Source organism: Dysidea avara, chromosome 6 (assembly GCF_963678975.1).
Source record: "Dysidea avara chromosome 6, odDysAvar1.4, whole genome shotgun sequence".
Taxonomy (NCBI): Eukaryota; Metazoa; Porifera; class Demospongiae; order Dictyoceratida; family Dysideidae; genus Dysidea; species Dysidea avara.
This window is the reverse complement of record NC_089277.1, coordinates 34213582-34238127: the sequence shown is the minus strand read 5'-3', so window position 1 is coordinate 34238127 and position 24546 is coordinate 34213582. Positions and strand designations below refer to the sequence as shown.

Here is a 24546-nt window from a genome sequence, read left to right as displayed (position 1 = left end):
CAATAAATTATTTGCAATTTATATGTTTGAGCTCACCAGCAATATCTGGCAGTGGATGCTCTGACAAATCTGATTCAATTTTAACTGCAAAAGGATCAATGATTGGTGGATGACTTCCTATCTGAATGTACTGCAGGTCTAGTTCATGAAAACAATGACGTTTACAACTAGCACTCTGGTAAGCATGGTCAACACAGTTAATGGGAATGTACCAGTGGATTTCAATGCATCCATTTTTAAAGTGGTCCAGTACACAAGTACCATTGTTGATATCCATGATTACTCCTTCCAATTGGGACCGAAATTCCAACAAATCAGCCACAGTAATATCATTTGCCTCTTTATTTAGCTTTGAAACGATTTTAGTGAAATACTCTTGTTTCACTTGCTTGCTTGGTTCATTAGGCAACACGTCAAGTAATTTTTTTGGTAAAATATATCTCTTGTAGCCAGATAAAAGTGACTTAGCAGCACTTGAGCCTGAAGCAGTTACCAGAGCTTGCATTAATCTTAGGTCAATCCAACTCCAATATGGAGTGGCTGCTAGATTATCTAACAGTGCATCAAGGTCTTTAGCTGCTTGTACAATATCAGGTGAGACACGTGCTCCATTGGGAGTGTTGATCTGCTCAACACAAGCCCTTCTGATGACATAAAAGTTAGCGTTTTGCAAGTGATTACTGACATTGGATGTTAAATATATAAATGCCTCACTGACAGTATCAAATTCAGAGAAATCAATTGTAGATGGTGCCTCTTGTGTATTCACAGTTTGCTGATAGTCTACATATACAAACGCAAATACTGTAATATCTTTATTAATACCATATACACAAATTTTATACATGACCTAATTTACAGAACAGAACTTTCAATATCCATGCACTTTCAAAATTCATTTAATTACAGTGTAGTAATTTTGTTGTCTATAGAGATGGCTGGCTAAATTTTAGCTTCATAAGTTAAGCAGTGTAGAAAATACTGCACTATAGACAGCCAGATGAGCAAATAATTGATATGCACAGAAGCCATTGAGAAAACACTGTAATCTATAGGCACTAACATAAACCATTATAACTTACTGATACAATGGTGTATGAAGTTGAACCTTGGCTCATTGTGTTTGCCATAAATTTGTAAAGTATTTAGGTATTATAATAGCTTTTGCTTCTGTGTTTGAGAAGGAAGGCAAGTTCACTGAAGAAAGATTGTCAGTAATCGAATTCGTCACTGCAACGTATACAGACATCTCTAACTTAGAAACCCTCCTGTGTATGGAAATGAAACAAGGATTGTGAACTCCCAATGAACAGGCAAACACAATGATACCTAGGACTTACCCATTGCAATGTTAATTCACTGACCAATGAGGCAATAAAAACTTTCATACATTTTGTCTAAAACTTGCATTTGTACCAATTGCTTTTATATAAATGTGTTTTATTACAAAAGTACTTTTCTGCCCTTATTACAATCCAAGTTACACAATCTGTAATGTGTAATGGTTTCAGTGTTCCCACATGCTTCCTCAGTCATACATTTACTATAGACACAATGATATGTATGTGTAGTACATATCATACAGTACGATAGTAACAGTATAGTAGGGACCACAAAGGAGTAGGCGTGGCCCACGAAATAATATCACCCAAAAGCCAGCCCCAATTTTCCCTTACGACAATGAGGCAGTATCAAGGGGCCAAAAAACAAGCTCCAATTTTCCCTTATGACAATGAGGCCATATCAAGGGGCCACTCACGCTATGAAATTTCATACAACCACACAGAAATTAATTTTCAACTTTAAAATTTGGAGTGAAATCAGAAATTTTTGGCATGAACTTTTTCATTAGCTCGCGCCCCTTTATCGTAACATCATCTGTATTCCCCATCTCTATGCAATCTATTACATAATATAAATCATTCAAGTCTTGTACATATAAGGCATCTTAGAAACCACAATTCTGTAGTGTCTTCATTTTATACTGCTTCAGTGAAATTTACAGATCAGATTTCAGTCTTTGTAGGCACAGCAGATTTCAGTGGACCTCGCAAGGAGCAACTGATTTGTTTGCAGCTTTAGTAGCTAACATTCATTCAAGAGGTATGCAAGCTATATAAATTTAGCTATACTGGATTTTGTATCTGTGTATGGTAGCTTTCACCTAGGGAAGTGCATGGCCTGTTAGCTTAAATTGGCTATTTATAAATGTGATATTGAAAAAAAAACTGAAGCTAGCTAAGTAGAATTCTTTTTATTTTACATCCAGCTCTGAGCATGCACTTGTGACAGTCATACCACTCTGTGCTGACATAAGCAGCATGTCTTTATAATTATATAATGAGAATAGGCTTAATTTTGTGGTTGTTATTATGATTTACGATAATTATAAGGCAGTATATAACCTCATTTATGGCTCAATTATAATTCTACATATGTACGTATACTGCATGTGCCAACTAAGGTACCTATACCATAGCTAGGGTATATATTGGTGTTTTCATTAATTTAATGGTACTGTGATACCTTTGTGTATGCACACAAGTGGTATATAAATATTAATTTTAGTCCTGCAGTAATTTACTCTGGGTGGTCTAAAAGTACAAGGGGATGACCAGGGTGTACAGTATATCAATATCATACCTAGAAAATGGAATTTTGACTGAGTTTCCAGTGGTTAGAAAAGAAGATTGACGAGTAATATAAGAACACAGGTGAAGTTATTTATATGTCCGGTCTGTTTACAACCAAACGATGGAGGAACAATGGTATTTTGTGAGCAATGACAAGAATGGTTCCACCAAGACAAATGCATATCTCCAAATGATGAAGTTAAAGAAGATGCTGACTGGATCTGTGAACAATGTAGACAATAATGTATTGTACTATATATATATAACTAAGGCCACTCCAAATAAGACTGTAGTTTCCCGTCCTGAGGTTTTCATTTTTCGGTGCGGGCGGGAGGTTTATTATCATTATTCATTATTAAAGATTCGACTGCTCTATTAGATTATTTTGATTTTGAGAGGATTTCAAGGTCATGAAAATGGCTTTTTTTGCAAGCTAGCAACCATTAGAACCATTCATTTTAAGTTTCATTGTGCCTTTTAGCAACGCAAAATAAAAGGCTCCATGAGAAGTTTCCAGAAAGCAGCACAGGAAGTGGTTTTGGAAAAATAATGACAATAATGACCATTTAATGCGGGTGCCCAGACATGATACTGTATACACACATACGTAGTATGCTTTCAAGACAAAAACAAAGAACAGAAAGCACATGCATGCATGTATACATATACATATGTCACCAAAAACAACTAGATGTAATCTCCATCACATGTGACATACATAAAGCATTTGAGCACATGAAATTTGGCTAGTTTTCCAAACTTCCATGAATTACACCTATTTATTTTAATATGCTTGTAGTCAACCACTTTTAAGCTCTTATACTATGTATATAGTTGCTTCTTGTGCTTCACATACTCTGACTAGTACATGTAATCCATACTACAAGAACATGTATGATCATTGGGCAGTCTTTTGTGTTGGAAATATGAATTTGTACAAACCTAACTTTGATATACACAGGTACGTTTTAGTAGCCTATCAATTTTATCTACACCATAGTATATCAGGAGGTCAGTGTCATATCACAGTCCCATGACACATTGCTACATGTACGTAACTGTACAACCAAACATGGCACTTGAAATTGATAAAGTCCTTTTGTCACTGTACATTGTAACATTTGTTTCTTGGCTAGGAGAGGCACACAAAGTGTTGCATGGGTAGTTGAAAAAAGGGCTCTGGGAACTGCATGTAATTTATCAAATCAACTACCACAATAGAATACGTAACTGGATATGCAAAACCCCGACATATTTGTGCTTTTTGTTTTACATTCTTGATTATTAAACATTAACAAATACACAGAAAAATTTGGAATTTTCAACTAGAGTAGGGACCATAGCACATCGATAAAAAGTACTGAAACAAGCTGGAGTAGTGCACAATATTAAATTACAGTAAAACAATAAGAAGTGCTATATCCCTACTGTGCATTTCCATTATGGTATCTTGAGCACAGTAGGGATACTGTAACACTTCTTATTGTTTTACTATGATTTAATGTCGTGCACTACTCCAGCTTATTTCACAACTTTTTATCGATGTGCTATGGTCCCTACTCTAGTTGAAAATTCCAATTTTTTCTGTGTACTTGTTTGTCAACCTATTTTTGTAAATAATTATTATGACTGGTGAACCCCCACATACCGCATCTTAAATAGTGCCGTGTGCCCCAATTATCATCTGAAAAGTGAAGTATCCATTATGCTTCGTTGTCAGCTATGTTCAACCTGTTACGCAGTATTTTGAATCAAGAACTGTTTGAAAAGCACCTCTGCAATCCACACATACTGAATGAAAGAAATGGTACCACATGCCCAATCATCATCTGAAAAGTGAAGTATCAATTACACTTCGTTGTCGGCTGTGTTCAACCTGTTACACAGCAGTACGAATCAAGAACTGTTTGAAAAGCACCTCTGTTATTAAAATAGCCACTATGACAAATACAGACAATTTCCGTTATGCAGAAGGGAAGCCATCACGTGCTATCGCCAAATCAACACTTTTCAATGTCAGCAAAGATGAATGGGACACAAAGGAGGCCACTGGTAAGTCCATGAAGAATGCATTGTACGTACTGTGGTATGCCAAAAGGCACCTGTCGGGCCGAAGCGACGTCAAACAGTGAAAAAATCAAGCCCATAGCCTTAGCCGTTATGAGTTACACTTGTCTGAAGGCATCAGTCAGTCAGGCAGTCAGTAGAAAATTCCATCAAATAAACTATTTTTTAAATTCCGTAGCAACCTGTTGAAAGCGTTTCAGGTCGATCTGAAAACTTGTTTGGGCTTAGTTTTACCTACCCAATACTGCCTCATCATCGTCAGGGGAAATTTAGGCTGTTTTTTGGGTAATATTACCTCGTGGGCCACGCCTACTCCTTTGTGGTCCCTACTATACAGTACTATCGTACTGTATGATAATCTGCTTAGCCAAGTGTATTCTCTGGCCAAGTTTCAGCTTCATTTTGCTACAAAGTAGCAACAACAGAAAAGTCAATTTGTACAGCAAGAATAGAGAAAAAAAATTACAGGTGCTTACTGAAGTGGTTGTAGCTTACGCAGTGATATACAGACTAGAAACTTTCACAATCATGTTTGCCTATGGGTAGGAATCGAATGTGTTCCCTTGTATCACTTTTCTTCATTTCGTACTAAGGAAAACTCAGTGAAGAAAGATCAATCATGTAATATCGCTTTAACTGGACATAAACAAATGCTCATAACTTGCATATCCTTTTGCCTACTGCACAAAACACAAATTTTTGAACTTCTCTTGAGTAGGCATATAAGATGATACCCAGGTTTTTATCGTTAGACCCCTTCTTCACTAAGACTAAAAGCATTCAGAATTTTTAATAATACGCAAGTATTTTATCAATTGTAATTCACAGTTTATATTATAAAGTTTAGGCCTGCGCAATTGTCGGCATTTTGCAGATCCAGTCACATATTGTACTGTGCTTAATATCAATACTGAGGTGCCAGTGTTGAATGGTTTGGACTTTACTTTGAGATCAAGCGATGTCTGATGTACAGCAACAAATCTGATAGCTGCCTACTTAGATGTAGGTCAAGTTTGTACGTACATGCATACTGGTTGACGTACGTGTATACTGGTTGGATCTGCAAATACCCAACAGAATTGCATTTTTTTCAAATTATTTACTATAAAGTTAATGGAGGGAGCCCCAGTGCACTATAATTAAATGGACAAAATATGGCAAAGGGGTATATGATGTCAATAACGGAAGTAACCTACATGACCAGTACTATGAATACTGCTCTCTAAAAGGTATCCTTTGCTTATGAAGGTGCTGCAGGAGTAGTTAGTTGCCTGAATAAGCTAATACTTGTGCACTGATTGACTCGTATTCTGGATGAAATTCTAGATGGCTGAACATGATAACCCATCACCTGAAGAGAACCCAAATGCTCCCACTTTCTCCATGGAGCAACATGAGTGGATTGAGCAGCTGGTAGCAAACAGCATTGCAATGGCACACTCAGTAGGATTACATATTTCCATCAGTACTTTTACTGTTAATGCGACTGGAATAACTCTGATGTGTTAAATGCTAATTAATGTTATTTAAAGGTGCTGATATAGCCTGTCCATCTAGTTGATATACATGTTGCAACCTACTCTGGAGTACATGTATGAAACTGTATGCCATAAATACTAAAGTCCCTCTCCATGTACCTGTATGCCGATAGCTAAACATTGTGCTTTGATATGTAGCTAATGACCAGTTTGTTGTATTCACAGGGCAAGGGGTAAAACCAAAAGCCAGCTACTTGCAATGCACTTGACATAAACACATATGTACTTAACCCTTCCCAGCTTTTCTAATGTAGGATGCCAAACTTGCATTAGCATAGAAAAGGCATTGTATATTAGTTCTTTGTTTTGGCTAGTCTGACGTCTTCCTTACGAAAAGGTGCCTGCCACATCAGCAGTCTATCAATGCAGATAGCACCACATTTAAGCCTCACCCCTGGTGTTTATTACACTGGACCCCACATTTGGTAACTGCTATTTTGTCATACCAGGGATTCCACCCCTGTAGCTGCTATTCACATACCAGTTCCCAACCCCTTGCAGCCATTGTCTTGTTATATCAGTATCCTACTGTGCATAGTTCTTCCTTCATCATGCCCTACCCTCTTAGTAACTTGCATTCATCAACACTTTTAGCAGGATCATGGTGTCACAAAACAAACTTTTTATGCAGGTACTGCACTCCATGTGCCTTTTGACAACTCACTCCCCACAGGTATAAATGCTGTTCTAAAGTCAATGTGGCTGCCTAATGATGTCAAGCACGGTGCTGCTGCCACTACTGTCTATTACCCCCAGCCAATCTCTATTCTGTAACAGATTCCCACTCAAACCTTACACAACACTGTGACTCTATTCTTTCCCTCTAGCTGCTTGCTACCAAAGTGCTTGAGAATGGTTCTTCCTATTACAATGGATCAGACCTTTGAATTGTTACAGAGCAGACTGCTACCTTTGGTTCTATAACGGCTGGCAGGTTGCTATGGTAGTGTGAGGTAGTTACTGCTCAAATCTTGCTACCATATTGCTATGGTAGCAAGATTCCTAATTGAGGTTAGCACTACTGATTCCCTCCTGGCTGGCTCTGTCGTACTACTTTGGTAGTGGGTTGTCGCTGTTGCTTTCCTTGACCCCTCCTGTCCTGTTACCTCACACGACTTGTCACTCTGTTCAACTCCAACTACCACTATCCCAAGAAAGGCTGTAGCCCCATTACTTCCATAATTAAGCCGGTGCTGCTGCAATGGTAGGTTGGTTGCTATTACGTATGTTGCTGTTAGCTGTTACTGATTACTGTGTCATTGCTACTAGACAGGTTAGCATAACCTTATAGATATCCTAGCAGTGGTCTCCTTTCCTAGCTGCTGTTGCTTCACCCACTGCTATCCTCAGTAAGTAATTTTTCTGTTACTACCCTAACTGTTGTCTTGTGGTTGCAGTGCTGGTACTTCTAAACACTGGATGGTTACTCGTGCTGTACCTAACATTTATATTGCACATTACGCCAATCCTATAAAAGGTCGTTGATACACCTGGTGCACTCCTCCAAAAGGGTTGTAATACTGAGGAAATACTCAATATATAGCAATAGTGTATGATTACAGCTAACATCAATTAAATTAAGAATTTGAGTTCATCAATTAAATTAAGAATTTGAGTTCTTCAATTAAGTAGTAATGTATTGATTATAGGTATGAAGACACACGTTAGTGTGTCCTGTTGCAAAGAAAGCTTGTGCACCTCACAGTGAGTATATCTACAAGAAGAAACAATATGTGATATTTAGGTCCCTGCTCCCTTGGAATCATTTTTCTTATACTGCAAACACCCTCCACCTTCAGCACCCAACATACCAAATTTCAGCAAGATTGCCTAATGCAATCATGAAGTATGAGCCTTCAAAAATTGACTTGATTTCTTAATTTTCTCATTTTGGGTTTAGGGGCTCATGGAAGGGGGAGGGGAGGTGAGGGCTTAGACTAATCTTTTTGCACACCATACAAAAACCATTATAAAATGCAGATGCGTTGCTTGATTTCTTGAGTTTTGGTACACTTTAAGACACAGTCATGTACCAACTTTGGTGCAAATATGATTAATAGTCATAGACCTATGGACGATTATTTGCATTAAAAAAGGCCAACTAGTCATGCCTATGTACAGGGTAAACCAATTATGTGAATAACTTAAAAATTTGTATGCACATAGGTTAGCCATAGTAATTCAAACCTTTCATGGTTTAAAAGAAATCACATTGACAGCTATAGCGTTACAAAGCAAAACCCAAACAACTGTAAATCATGGGGTTGAAATACTCTAGTGGAACAGTCACCACAGGGTAAAAAAAGTAAATGAAACATGTCAGAAAAAGCTTACCAGCATTTGAATCAGGGGCCTCCACACTGAACGTACAAATCTTTAACCACTGAACCACTGCTATCACGGTTGTTCATCTCATTTACTTTCTACTTTATAAAATGAATTGATATTATATAGCAATTTTGGTACAGATAGGCAGGACAATACACTACTATAAAGACCTGTTCAAATCATCATAATAAGTACTATGCTACTAAAACTTGTGACAATAGGCTGGAAATCACATTCTAGTATAAAAGGTGAAGGATTTGCTTGTTAAAAAATTAAGCAACTGCAACTTATATTGTTTTGCGTGAAAATTAAGATACTCTAATAGAACAGTCACTAATAAACAAATGTTCATAGCTAACAAGTATAAGGAATTTTAAACTAGAGTAGGGATCAACTAGAATATAGTGAATACTTTGTTATGATACACTATAATGCAAATTTATATAGCCATGAATAAGCAAGTACAGAATTATATAGTAATTATCAGTATTAGCTGGCTTTGGTATTGGATCAGTAGGTATTATTCTATATTGGTAGAACACTAGTTTGTTGTATATCATCATTATTGCATCTGTAGAAAAGAAGAACAATAATTTGTGGAAAAATAAACCTTAAAGCCATTGGCTTTGGGAAATATATTTAAATACAAAAAGAAGTGAAATCCATGCAAAAACAGCAATGCTGTATGAAGGGTGCAGCCTTTAAAAAGCCTGGTGAAAAAAGTTGTGAAATCAAAGGTGAACATAATAAAATGGCTGAAATGAAGTTGATGATAATAATAATGGCTTTGTGGACTATTAAAATTTATTATCATTAACATCATTACAGCCATTTCATTGCCACCACTTTTATTTCACATCTATTTTCACCCAAGCTTTTTGAAGGCCGCACCCTTTTTATACAGCTTGAGTGTTTTTGCATGGATACGCCAGTAGGAGTGCTAGACACATTTCCGACTTTTTCAATAACCTGTATCAGTAAAGCTATAAATGCCCAATATCAACTAATGCTTTAAATGATGTAATTTAATTACTTTTCAAGATGGAGGCATATGTAGTGCATTGAGCAGAGTTCAGCAAGAGCTGATCTAATCCATAAATTCTTTGAAAGAAGCCAGCCATTAGATTTATTATTACAGTGGAAATGGAATGGTAACCCACGAATAAGATTCATTGAAGTCATAAACTATTGTTATCCTTGTAATTGATAGCAACAGAGCCAGCAAAGTGCAGTTGATGAGATTAGCAAATGTGTTTAGTAAGCTAGTCTATCAACTACTGTTTAAATTACTAGCTGTTTCTTGTGAGAAATGCCTGTGGGGAAGTATTGGTATTGCATAAGTAGTGAAAAAGTGGTATTGGTGCATCACTACCTACCAGTGCTCCAAACCCTTCAAATCACTCAACCCCTGATTCCACAAGAACTGCCTTCTGTCTTCCTTGCCAATCACAGTCCTCCAAGCTGAGACGTTTTAAAAATCCTGGACCTTAAAATTGAATTGATTGAAATTGCAGACTTAGCCCCAACTAACTTCATCCTGCTTGAGGATGTAGAACCCAGCTGTTGTCACTAAAGACCAAACCAGCGAAAAGGTCCAATCAGAGATATAACAATGTGGATTATCTGCTATGCCTCTCTGGTGGCAATTCTTGGAATGAAGTACCTCTACAAAATTGGGGAGTTTATGGTGTACCAAAAGACAGGTTCACAGGAGGTACTTGGGCAATAGCTGGGTCATCTAAGATGTCTGTTACTGGCCATTACCAAATTTCTACTGGGAATAGGTTGACCTACATTTACAAGAAGAGCCAAGGGTACAGCATGGTACAATAACTGCATGCTGGAACATGTCTCCTCAGAGCACTGCCCCTTCTGCAGGGTCAAACCTACTAGTAGTGTTGCCTCAGATAAGGTAGATGATAATCAGAGGACACTCATTTGTGAGCTTTATAATCACATGACAAGTGCTACTTCACCCTATACAATTTTGCCCACAAGTGTGTGGTACGCTGGAGTGCTCATCCTCAGTTAAGGTGTCCAACAGATTCTCACCATGACAAACGTCCTAAACCATGTACACCTCTAGATGCTGAAGCAAAGGATGTGGAAAATATGTGACACTTACGTAAGACTCAATGTATGATTTTCCTTGATGCATGATTTCAGTAGACTTAATTGGATTTTTGCATGTCCACCTCCCTAATGATACATATGGTGACCTACCTCTTTAAGGGGTGTGGTTCTAAACCAGTTTGTGCTGCCATGCACATATGCTTTAATTTGCTATTAATCATATTGAATAAAGTTGTGATGCATGATTGCATGTAAGTGCTTGTATATTCCCAACAGGTGTTGATCTACCAATACAGTACAACAAGATTTGATAGTGCTGGATCCCTACCCGGGACACAGACAGCCACCTAATGTTGATCCAATCATTGTAGCGCAGTAGGGCACCACCAAGACAAGGTCTTTGCAAAATACATCATGCAGGGAATAGAACATGGCTGTAATTTCCCTTGCCTCCTTTTCAGTGTGTAAAAGTGATATTTCATCAGCTAAAAGAATAGGAGTCAGGGGCGTAGCCAGAACCTGGGCCACCCAGGCCTGGTCAGTAATTCGAGATACTCTAATAGAGCAGTCAGATCGAGATAAATCAGTCTCAGTATTCAGAGAAGCAGTGTAGCAAGCTATGTATGTAGTTATAAATAAGGAGGTGAAGTTGGTGGAGGGGAGAAGATCAAGGGCGTAGCCAGGAGGGGGGATCTGGTCGGACGAACCCCCCTTTCAGAGGCAGAGTCTTTTAAACCTAAAAATCACATCAAACCTTATACAGCCCTGGAGCTGTCCGGTAGCTACTTGCACACTAGCGTTTCTCTGTACTACTCTTGAGGGTCACATTGCATTAATGCTGAACAAATCATTGAAATCTATTGCATCACATGATCAGTAGCGCATGTGATGCATGGTGGAAATGGCAAAAGAGTGTTGATTGGTTGATGCAGATATTACAAGGCAGCAGCTGCAATAAACTTGAGTGGTCGTGTTATACATGTGTCAGGTGAGCACAGACTGTGAATAGATGATGTATATATTTATCTGATGAATGATTCGTTTATTTGTCACGTGTTGCGGGCACGTGATGTCTCATATACATTGGAGTACAAGCCAAGTCTAAAGTTACTGACCATCAACAGGAGGGCCAACCGAGAACAATGTATACCTGGAAGGAAGTACAGTGGAACCTGTGTTACGGTCACCTGGATTAAGCGGTCACCTTTGCATAACCGCCATGGTCACGAGGTCCCAAATATTTTCCCATACAAATGTATGCATGGTGGTTTGCATTAAGCGGTCACCTGTCTAACGGTCACCTGTCTAACGCGTATAACGGCCAACCAAGAATTCGCCTATGAATCATTGTATGCATAACTTTATCCTTCATATAGCGGTCGCTTCCTTTTATGGTGGCTTGTTGAGCCAATGGTCTGACACCACGGCACCGTTTCAATTAATGTGCAATTATCAAGCTTCCTGCCTTTCAATGAATGCTATATAAACTATCAGGCTTCATTGCTTAAACGTATTCAATAGCTATAACCAACATTCATAACAAGCTCACCTTTCCCTTTCTGTATAAAGACTACCCAAAATTATTACTTTATTGCAGTTGGCGCGAGCCTCTTAATAATAATTACTCATTTATAATGGTCATAACCACTAAAATGCTGCAGACCACCTTATGCAGGTTTTCTCTATAACAGCCACCTGTATATAAAGGCCAGATATATCTGGTCCCAAGGTGACCATTATAGACAGGTTCCACTGTATTGACAATTAAGCGACTCGGAGTGTGGAGGATTCCCATGTGCTAGAAAATTTGAAGTTGGCTGTCACGGTCTGGAAGTGAAGATTAAGTTAGTATTAGCTACAATAGGTTTATAGTTTCTATAAGTTGCATAAACAGCAGTGTGTAGGTTTTAGCTAGTTAGATGCACGAACAGCACCTTTTAATGTTACTGCCTAAGGGCACATTTTGTGAATGCATCATTTTCGTTCAGACGTGGTCTAAGGAGAAGCACCCAGGACTTCCCCCCAAGAACATTCCACTTGACTTTCTTTTGGTCTAGCTTACAGCTAGGCCCTGGCATCACCAAAAGTCTGGCTACGCCCTTGATAGGAGTCATGCATACCAAAGAAACATCAGCCAGGCAAATGGAGGGTCACAACAACAGACATTTCCTTCTCTAAAAAGGAAAGTGAGAATGATGCAATTAGTAACAAAATCTTCTCCCTCTCTCATATTATGGTGGACAAGTAGCCAGAGATGCCATTACTCTTACTAGCTACGATAAATGTAAAAATTAATGTATCGTCTAGTTCTCATCTGGCAGGCAGATCACCACTATCTTGAGGTAAAGTGGCAAGACCACATTTATGTAACACCTTTGTCCTGCAATCATCCCTCAAGGTATCTGATGCAATAGCCAATGCCTTGGAGTAGTGTGAAACAAAGGAAGGGGTATACTATCTATATCTACCACTACCTGGATGATTTACAGTAAACAGAGAGGTTATCTATAAAGATTTTAAATAGGTGTGTGGCGAACTCAGTGTCCCACTAGCTCCAGAAAACAGGATAGCAATAGTGAACTGTTATCAACACCATAAATGAAGCTCTCTGAGAACACCAATAGCCTCCCACAGTTGTGTTCCAGCCTCCAGGAATGGGAGAGCAAGACAGACTGCTGCCGTAAACATGTCGAATCTCTGGTTGGAGTGGTTGAACATGCCTGTAAAGTCATACACCCAAGCCGATCCTTCCTACGACATGCAATATCTTTGTGTTTCTCATAGAACTAAATTTCCTATGTACATAAGGCTTAACAGGTACTTCCACTCTGGTGGAAAACATTTGCTCACAGCTGCAATGGCTCGGCTCTCATTATTCAACAAGGCTGAGGATGATTTCTGATGCTTCAGGGTCATGCAGTGTTGGGCTTGGCACTATGATTAAATGTGTCCAGCTACAATGGAAGCAGGACAGCTATTCCACGAAGATTACTGTAGAGAAACTGATCCTCATCCTGATAGGGACACTTGCCTGGAGAAAGCAAAGAAAAGAGGTAACAATTGCAGCACACTGCAACAATGCATAGCAGCCATTCTAAACAGTAGGTACACACGTACATGGCAGATGATTACATGATGCAGATGCTCTGCTGTCTGTTTCTTCATAGAATAAAAGCAGTGCTTATTCCAGGTATTCACAATACCCTGGAAGATCATTTGTCCCACAGTCGTTTGCATGCATTCTTATCTGAAATGTAATCAGCTGTCCCTCATCCACAACATGTTCCACTCTCTTTGCTACAATGGCTGTTTCACATAGACCTTGACTTGATATCTCCCACCTGGATGCAGCAGTTCAGTACTTTTGACCAAAGGGGTTAGCAGATTCCACTCACAAACAAATCTACTGTACTATGAAGAATTAATTAACACATTCTGCACTACAAATGGAATTTTTACCCCTTTTCCTGTCTCAGAAACAATCTTCTATTTTGTGTCTTACCTAGCTTGTCAGAACCCCCACAAATAGTTAAAACCGTAAAAGCAGGTACGTATCAGACATACAGCTGTACAAAAATCACCCTAAGTCTGCCCAAACCAAGAGCCTTCTCTTCACTGCCTCATCTTTGTCTGATACAAACAGACTTTCAGCAGACATTTTCCCAGCATATAACAGAGTCATTGGCCCCCACAATCATCTACTAATCCAGACACCAGGGTGGTGGCTGTGAGCAGTAGCAACCGTGCGCTTCTTCTGTTCTGGATACTATCCTCTACTGCATATGATGCTACTGCTCACCTAAGCTGGAGTGATGTAACAAATGATCATCCTATATCCCCCAAAAATGTTGCAGGTGACACTGCAGAGATCAAAGACTGATCAAATTGGGAAACATGTTAAAGTGTTTATAGGAAGAACTGATGGATTGCTGTGCCAAGTCACTGCCATCCTTCATACATGGCAACCTGAGGATCATACCCAGGGTCATTTTAAAATACACATTGGACCAAGGTCAAACTAAACCAAAATTTACACACAAAAACTCTGGTAAGTGTTCCTAGCATGTGGGCTATGTATCACATGGAATTTGAGGGCACAACTTCAGGATTGACATTGCAACTACTGCAGCTGAATGTGGCATAGAAAACTCCATCATCCGCAAACTTGAGTGCTGGAACAATAAAGCCTTTCTTCAGTATATTTTTATGCTACAAGGTTTTCCAGAAATCTAGCAAACTTTTAATGGTACTCTTTTGACTGTACCAACATGTACCAAGACATAAGCTCATGACTGAATGTACTATTGTATGATCTACTATGGATATCTTTCTTGTGTATGTATACTAATACAGCTGTATTATCAATTTATTGATGAAAGAAGTGAAGAATAAGGGTGTCTGGGAAGGAACTAGTTCCTCTGGATGGTTAGACCCCAAGGGCTCCAAATAATCTGCCAGACAACATGTCCAATGAAAATTATTATCCCAGGTAGTTGATCACATGATACAAAATCATGTGATGCAGGTTCTCTGTACATATTGGCTTAGGCTTGTTATCAAGACACACAGTAGTGTGTCGTGTGGCCAAGAAAGCCAGCATGAGTATATTGACAGGAAGAAAGAAAATAGCTTTTTCACACATGTATAGCTCTATGGCTTCTTCTCCAAAGCACACCATTTTTGTATTATAGCTGTCTACCAGGTAGGTACGCCACATAGTAAATTTGATTAAATTAGCAATAGCCATTTGTATGATATGGGTGCTCAAAGTTTTGTTTAATTTCTTCATTTTTTTCTTCTTTTGCCGTACGGGGACTTTGGTTTATTTTCGCACACTTTACAAAAATTGCTATAAAATGTAAAAGTATAAGTTGATTGCTTTGATCATTGGCACAAATGAAGAACATGTAATGGTACCAAGTTTGCTGTGAATCTGAGAAATATCCAAGGAGTTATGAGCATTTATTCACGTAAAAAATATCTAACTTCTATCACAGCTACAGGGTAATCCGAGTATAGGAATAGCTTGAAAATTGGTGTGCAGATAGGCTGATAATTGTAGCACTACCTTATGATAGTTTGAAGAGCAATAGAGCTACAGCGACAAAGTTATAAAGCAAAAACCAAACAAGTGTAAAATTGCAGGATTAAGATACTCTTGGGTAAAATAGGTATACAAAAAATGTTGGAAAAACCCTACCAGAGTTTGAACCAGGGACCACCATACCTGACACCTGCATCCTTAACCACTGAGCCACTGCTACCTTGGCTGATCACGTCACTTAATTTCTGCTTTACAAATGAAATTTCTAGTTTAAATCTGCTTATAATCAAACATTTGTAATTTCATAGATCTACCAATAGAAATACTAGATTGTTCTAGAACATTCTATGTATGTTCTATTAGAAGCCCTCAAAAAATGTGCACTCTATTAGAGTATTACAATACTATTATCAAATATTGAATTAAATCATGGAATCCAATACATTTATAAGTCTGTCTTCAATAATCAATAATCTTCATTGTGTCTGTATAGAAAAGAAGACATGTGAGTCAAAACAAACCTCAAAGTCAGCCATAGGCTGGTTTTGGGGCCTTATAAAGTGCAAAAAGAAATGAAATCAACACAAAAACAGCAAGCTGTGAAAAAAGGTGTGGCCTTAAAAAAACTAGGTGAAAAAATTTATAGTGGCCAAGAAATGGCTGCAATGATGTTAACGCTAAGCATTTCAATAATGGCTATGTGCATTGTTAAAATTTGGTAGCATTAACATCATTGTAGCCATTTCTTGGCCACCACTTTTGATTTCACAACTTTTTCACTCAGGATTTTTAAGGCCACACCATTTTTTCACAGCTTGGCTGATTTTGTGTGGATAATATTAAGCAGCTGAGTCCAGGACATACCTCCACAATGTTATACTCATACTATACATACCACTACCATTAAACAGAGTTTAATGTTAAATTAATGGAGGTAGCTATAATTGAATGGACAGATTTGGCAAAGGAGGATATGATGTAAATAACTGAAGTAACCATGTCCAGTACTATAAAATACATACTCTGCACAACTTCACGAAGGTGCTACAGGAGCATTTAACTGCCCCTGCCCACTCCCACCCCTTCATCCTAAGGACAGGTTCACATGCCTATGGACTAGATAGTCAGAGCCCATTTATAGCAACAACAAAAAAATACAAATTGCAAATAGGATGGATCACATTCATCTCTCAACCCTTTTCCACCTGATCTGGTGCTATGCAGACATTGGCTTAGGCTTGTTATTAATATCAAGGAAAATCAGCAGCTGAGTCCAGGGCTTAACCTCACAGAGTTAGACTCTGGTACCAATCTATGTGTCAAATGGTAGATAAGCTACCTTATGATTACTGTGGCACTTGTCAGCAGCAAGCTATATTTTGGTGTTCCTTAGTTTGTAATGGGCTACAAGGTAGTATTCACAACCTTTTGGGAGTATAGTTTTAGTAACATGGGTATGGCAAGGTATTTAATATGTCTGATTTTAACTGTGCATCGTGTCAAATAAGAATCATACAGTACGTACTATAGTAGGGACCACAAATGAGTAGGCGTGGCCCACAAAATAACATCACCCAAAAACCAGCCTAATTTTCCCAGACAACGATGAGGCAGTATTGGTTAGGTAAAACTAAGCCCAAACAAGTTTTCAGATTGACCCAAAATGTTTTCAACAAGTTGCTACGAAATTTAAAAAATACATATATTTAACAGCATTTTCTACTGACTGACTGTGTAAGTAACTGACTGACTGATGCCTTCAGAGAAGTGTAACTCAAAAACGGCTAAGGCTATGGGTTTGATTTTTTCTCTGTTCGACATCGCTTCAGCCCGAGAGGTGCCTTTTGGCATACTGCAGTACGTACAATGTACTCTTCATGAAGTGTTCTCCTTTGTGTCCAATTCATCTTTGCTGACAGTGAAAAGTGTCAATTTGGTGGTAACACGTGATGACTCCCCTTCGAAATAGAAATCAGCCATATTTTTCAGACTGGCTATTTTGATTGCAGAGGTGTTTTTCAAACAGTTCTTGATTCATACTGCTGTGTAACAGGTTGAACATACCTGATAACGAAGTGTAATGGATACTTCACTTATAACTGGGGCATGCAGCACCATTTTTTTCAGTATGCGTGGATTGCAGTGGTATTTTTCGAACAGTTCTTGATTCGTAATGCTGTGCAATGGGTGGAACATAGCTGACAACAAAACGTAATGAATACTTCACCTTTTAGACAATAATTGATATAGCTGGGATGCACGGCGCCATTTCAGATGCAGTTCACCAGTCATAATAATTATTTACACAAAAAAGTTAACTAGCAAGTACACAAAGAATTGGATTTTTCAACTGGAGTAGGGACCATAGCACATCAATAAAAAGTACTGAAACAAGCTGGAGTAGTGCACGATATTAAATCACAGTAAAACAATAAGAAGTGTTATATCCCTACTTTGCATTTTTATTATGGTATCTTGAGCACAGTAGGGATATATAATATACACTTCTTATTGTTTTACTGTGAATTAATATCGTGCACTACTCCAGCTTGTTTCATTACTTTTATCGATGTGCTATGGTCCCTATTCTAGTTGAAAATTCTGTGTACTTGTAATTAAAAGTGCTACCCATGTATACTTTTAAGCGGACATGTACTGTAAAATGGTATGTAAGTGTAAAATTGCAGACAGATTCATGCCATGTACTAGCAAACGTCACACAAACTACAATATTATAGGATTGTTGCACAGCTCTGCATTGTTTAGTGAGGCTATAGTCCAATATCTTATTAACATACATACCATTTGAAGATGTTTCCTCGCTTATCCTGATTTGATTATCCATGCCAATGATGGGCTGTGCTGTTGACTGGATTGGTGCTGTCAACACAGATACAAACACATTAAGTACATACACTTGTGGTAATAAGTTATGTGTACACATTCAGTATGTCTGAAATACTGTATGTAACCTTCTCAGCAAAATCCTACATAGTTAGCACCATTTATGAATTTCTTTTCACTGCCTTAGAATAATCAACAACACAGCTGTGTTGATGCAATGGAATATATACCAAAGTTTCAGTTGGATTTATAGCACTAAGAAGAGGAAACATGTGCACTTCAGTTACTATGAGTTGACAAATCCACCCCATATTTAGCTCTGAATTTATGTACTTGTGCGCATACAAGTATGAATTGTTTACTAATGTGACTACAACTATGTAGAATGCATTAAATTCTAACAAAAATCAAAAACTAAATATTTACGCAAATTAATCAAAACTTTAACAAAGTTTAGCATTTATGGTTATTACAGTTCCTCGATATATGTGTACTAAACAATTGTTTCAATTGAGCACTAGTGCAAGTGACTGATTACTGACAGGTACCTTCTGTATTATCGACCAATAACAATTTTGTATATTTTTGGGTACTTAAGTCTTATTTTGAAGCCTCCTGCTGCCTTCTTTACTGATTTTCACCTATGCCAGAGGCTAATTTATCATAGGTATACACTGTAGGTAAAATGAATAATGTTTATCTCATAGATTAACACTCACTGTATTTTTCTAGGATGTTACAACACCACCTTGCTATGGGACAAAACTGCAGAATGAAGATACCAAGCCAATACCTCTATCCTGATGTTATCCAGCTTAGGAGGAAGTAGTGAACGAGTGAATAAAATGGTTCAGAATGTACGTACGTACATATGTGTAGTGCAAGATGCAGTGTTGATTAAAGCTAAAAGGTATAAGACAAATTGCAGTCCATTAAAGGATCTTATTGCAATGAAATAATGACATTTGCAGTTTCCTTTACTCTGGGCTGTGGAAAGACTCCAAGGTATGTTTCAGGTTTGGCGGAGATCTACAGTAGGCGAGAGAAGGCAAAGTGACAATACAGCGATGTTCTTGGATGCTTCCTATGACAAGACTATTATCAGTAGTTAGTTCTCAGAAAAAGAACTTAATTAACTCACCAGGGCAAATATATATCAACTGGGACTCCAGTAGATCCAATAGTGTACCAAAACCTGGAAAACCGATATATGTAGCAGACTGCATACCATGCAAACCAATTGTTTTTGGACTTACCACTGAAGCTACCAGCACAGCTGCCACTGCTACTGAATCTGCCACATCCATTGCTGTTATATCCTGGAGCCATTTCCAGTGATATATATTGTGAAATAGTGTGATGCATGTACACTGCACCTGTTCACTGCAACATAGTGTACAATGCATGTGTTTTGATCAGCTGATGAAATATGCAAACTTCAGTTGATAAAAGGTAACAATTGTAAATGTGGTAGATGGGTACAGAATAGAGGAAAAGGTGCTTTACAGCAATGGACAACAGAAAGTTTGTATATCTTGTATTGATAAACTTACCATGTAAAGTTATAATGCACATTAACTTCTGCTGTGTATACAAGATTGCCCTCTTTGTGGCACTGCATAACCAAATGTATTGCATGGGTATGTGTCATAGTGGCAGAGTTTTACGAGTATTAGAACTAAGGCACTGGTTGATAAATCATATGACCATTTGTATTGATGGTGTACTGGTACGGTGGATGACAATACGTATGTAATTTACATACTGCTACATTATTGCTTGCTGTATAAAAGTTATAATACGGCAATCAGTTGAAAAAAATCACTGGATGAGGATGATTCTAACAGTCCAAACTGGGTGCTAGATAGGCCATTCTTGCATTGAATTACATTTGAAGGTATGGAACATGGTCCATACTCAACTTTGTTGGAGAATACAATATGTGACCGTCTCAGCAAAAACCCGACTTGTTCGCACAATAAAATTTTTTTTTTTACTCACTCAGCAATATCAGCAGTGTCCAAGGAATGGACCACCAAAGTTTCAGCCTTCTGTGATGTGTAGTTTTGGAATTATAGCGATAGACAGTAGAAAGAGCAACGTAATCGATTTGTACAACGACTATACTGAAAATAAACTACAGGCGCTTACATTCGCAGCCATAACTTCCGTTTGGATTAGTCTACAACATTGTAATTTGGCTTAAAACGTTCACCATGGATCAGCACATCAGCCAAGGTATAGTATTAGCCTTGTAGATACTTGCGCATATGGATATGAAGGCGGTTTGGTAGAAGAAGCGATGACAATCTTGTTTACATTTACCGCATCATAAACAAACACACGTGACACGCATACCGTTGGAGCTAGAGAAACAAAACAAAGAGTTTCTAACTCTACATGAACAGGCGAATAAGATGGTATACAGTTTTACTTACTTGGAGTCTTCCTTCTTTGAGTACTGGCCTGATACAAACTTGCGTAGTTTTTTTGTAGCATGTGTAATTTTACGAATTATTTTTAAATTTCGATTTTCTTAATGTGCATGCTTGTGCGAACAAGTTGGGTTTTTGCTGAGACGGTCACATATACATATCTAGCTTACTTTATAGACTAAAAGGCACTGCTGGTAGCATAAATGACCAATTATCGACCAGTAATTGTACATCCACACAAAAGCAGCCAAGCTGTGAACAAATGGTGTGGCCTTAAAAAGCCTGGGTGAAAAAGTTGTGAAATCAAAGGTGGCAGCCAATGTTAATGCTAATGAATTTTAACAATGCACACAACCATTATTAAATTTTTTAGCATTAACATCATTGCAGCCATTTCTTGGCCACCACCTTTGATTTCACAACTTTTTCACCCACACTTTTTAAGGCCATACCATTTTTTCATAGCTTGGCTGTTTTCATGTGAATTTCACTCCTTTTTGCACCTTATAAGGCCCCAAAACCAGCCTATGGCTGACTTTGAGGTTTGCTTTTACCCACATTTCTTCTTTTCTATGTAGATACGATAATGATTATTGAAGACAGACTTATAAATGTATTTCATTGTATAATTTACTTAAATATTTGATAATATTATTGTAATACTCTAATAGAGTGCACATTTTTTGAGGACTTCTGATAGAACATACATAGAATGTTCTAGACCAATCTTGTACTTCTACATTGGTAGATAGATCTATGAAATTACAAACGTTTGATTATTAGCAGATTTCAACTAGAAATTTCATTTGTAAAGCAGAAATTAAGTGAGGTAATCAGCCAAGGTAGCAATGGTTCAGTGGTTAAGAATGCAGGTGTTAGGTACGGAGGTCCCTGGTTCAAACTCTGGTAAGTTTTTTGACATTTTTTGCACGCCTTTTATACCCTGTCATGACTGCTCTATTAGAGAATCTCAATCCTGCAATTTTACATTTGCTTAGTTTTTGCTTTATAACTTTGTCGCTGTAACTCTATTGCTATTCAAACTATCAAAAGGCACTGCTACGATGATCAGTCTATCTACACACCAATTTTCAAGTTATTTCTATACTTGGTTTACCCTGTAACCGTGACAACAGTTTGATATTTTTTACGTGAATAAATCCTCATAACTCCTGGAATATTACTGAGATTCACAACAAACTTGGTACAAGAATCCACTGTTACACACTCTTCATTTGTGCCAAAGATCGAGACAATCGAGTTACACATTTGCATTTTATAGCAATCTTTGCAAAGTGAGTGAAAAGAAATCAAAACCTCCATAGCCTCCGTACGGCATAAGAAGAAAAAACAAAGAAATTAAAATGAAATTTTGAGTGCCCAAATCTCACAAATGGCTGTTGCGAATTTAATCAAATTTGCTGTGTGGCGTACCCTACCTGGAGGACAGCTATAATGCAAACATGGTGTACTTTGGAGAAGGGGCCATTGAGCTATGTATGCATGAAAAAGCTGTTTCCTTTCTTCCTGTAAATATACTCACAGTGTGGTCGCTGGCTTTCTTGGCTGCACAACACACTACCATGTGTCTTGATTACATGGGTTAGACGAATGTGAAATGTGCTTCTATTTCATATTGTGCACCCTTCAAAGCTGCAGATGTGCACAACTGTGCTGTTGATCCCAATACAGCATACTTCAAGCTAGTCTAAGAGTTGTACCAATTAGCATCTTTTAGGCTACGATTATATCTGATATATTTTTGTCTTATTTACAGATAGTTAACTAATACCCACTAAGTTACGTGTGTGCCTAATCCACATCAGAAGTAATGCTTGGAAATCTAATGCTATGAATTTGCACATATATCACAAGCTGCTAATCACACATGTGGCTATAGGGCTTTAATCCTCACTGTTTACTTACTTAGGAGTTTTATTGTAATCACTACGAACCATAAAGAAAACTATACATGTCAAAGCCTATAGCATCAGTCCTATAGTGGTACTGCAGCTGCTGAAGCTGAATAAGCTAATAATCTGCTAGCCACAGCTGATTTCCAATTATGGTAGAACCCTTAAAGCAGTAATCAAGTCAACAAAGCATCACATTCCTTTCACCAGATACTTGCAATGTTTATGAAACCATTTAATAAATGATGCATCATATACATAGCTCAATGCCATGATGTAAACACAAGTGGGTGAATCAACCTGGAACACTATAAATCCAATGTTTTCAGGCAGACAACACACAGCTGGCATTTATCAACACTACAAGATGACTTCTATCCACATAAAATGGAACACAATAATTCCAGTATCTCTGACATCACCACAAATGCCGAACCACATAGAAATGGCTTCTACAATACCCCATGAATAATTATTATCACATTTGCTGGCTCCTATCTATCTAGGAATTGTGGGTTAGTAACAAAAACCAAATACTCAACCAAGAGGCCTTGAAAAGCTTTTACTTATAGTTTTAGTTAATTTGAGCTTTTGGGTTTAGTGTATAGATGTCCCCAAGTAATTTTTAGTTATAGTTGTAGTTATAGTGAACAAAAAATGGCTTACTAAAACTAAAACAACACTGCTACTACATAAGAACAGCTAAGCATGTACTTGCTGTTACTTAGCACTGCTACATGTTTCTGGTGTGAAAAATAGCACTGGGACCATGATATCAACCCTAATATAGCACTCGGCTACTACATATATTAGTCACTTGAGAACACTCGCACATAATTTATTCCATACTGCACTCACGGTAATGATTTAACAATGTACGTATTCAGGGATACAAGTTCTAGGTTAAACAATACCAATTATAAAAATAAATGCCACTAAAACTGAACTGCAATTGTTTATATGCATGGTAAACTAATACCATATATAAGTTCACCAAAATAAAAGTTTTTATTACAGTAAATAATCAAAATTAAAACTAAAGTTAATTTTCTACACGGAAACAACACTATACTGTACATTGGTGCAAACTCTAGGAACATTTTGTTTAGATAATTACTTAGTCTGTAAGTGTTCAGTGGCATATCCAGAAGGGTTTCGGTATTTTCAATAGAAAACCTCTTTCAGAATCAGTTTCACTTTTCAAAAGTGATGCTGGCTGATTAAGCCATTCTTCTGTTGTAAATACATAGCACTTTTTCGTAACAGTAACATCAATATATAACTTAGAGAATGTCTTCCTTTCATCCAATTAGATCAAATGCACAGCAGCTCATCTGCTCACTCAATAATTATTTTTTTCCGCACTTATTTCTACATGCGTCCCAAAAATTAATGAGGAAATGAAAGACAAGAGACCTCAGAAGAGACTCTTAAAGCAAGGAAAACCATTATCTTTCTTTGATAAGAGAGCAAGAGCAAGTAATAATGTCTAAATGGTAGCACAGTAGTGTAACTACATAGCTATACTAATGCTATACTAATGCAATGGCTTTATTGAGAAATATAATACACCTCCCAGAAATCCCCTTCTAAAAAAAAATCCTAGATCTGCTGCCACTAGTGTTTGGTTAAATGCATCTACTAAGCCTACTATGTATGTGCAGTCTACAA

The 24546-nt window shown here is 37.7% G+C and overlaps 1 protein-coding gene across 1 annotated transcript in view; it reads right to left on the bottom strand.

Annotated features, from left to right (window-relative positions):
• LOC136257833 (uncharacterized) overlaps nt 1-24546 on the bottom strand; it is a 102652-nt gene that overhangs the window by 66430 nt on the left and 11676 nt on the right. Inside the window, exons 3-4 of the mRNA XM_066051132.1 lie at nt 18486-18563; nt 37-783 (exon numbers count right to left, since the gene is read on the bottom strand). Of these exons, the coding sequence (XP_065907204.1) occupies nt 37-783; nt 18486-18563 (825 nt within the window). The remainder of the gene's footprint in view (nt 1-36; nt 784-18485; nt 18564-24546) is intronic.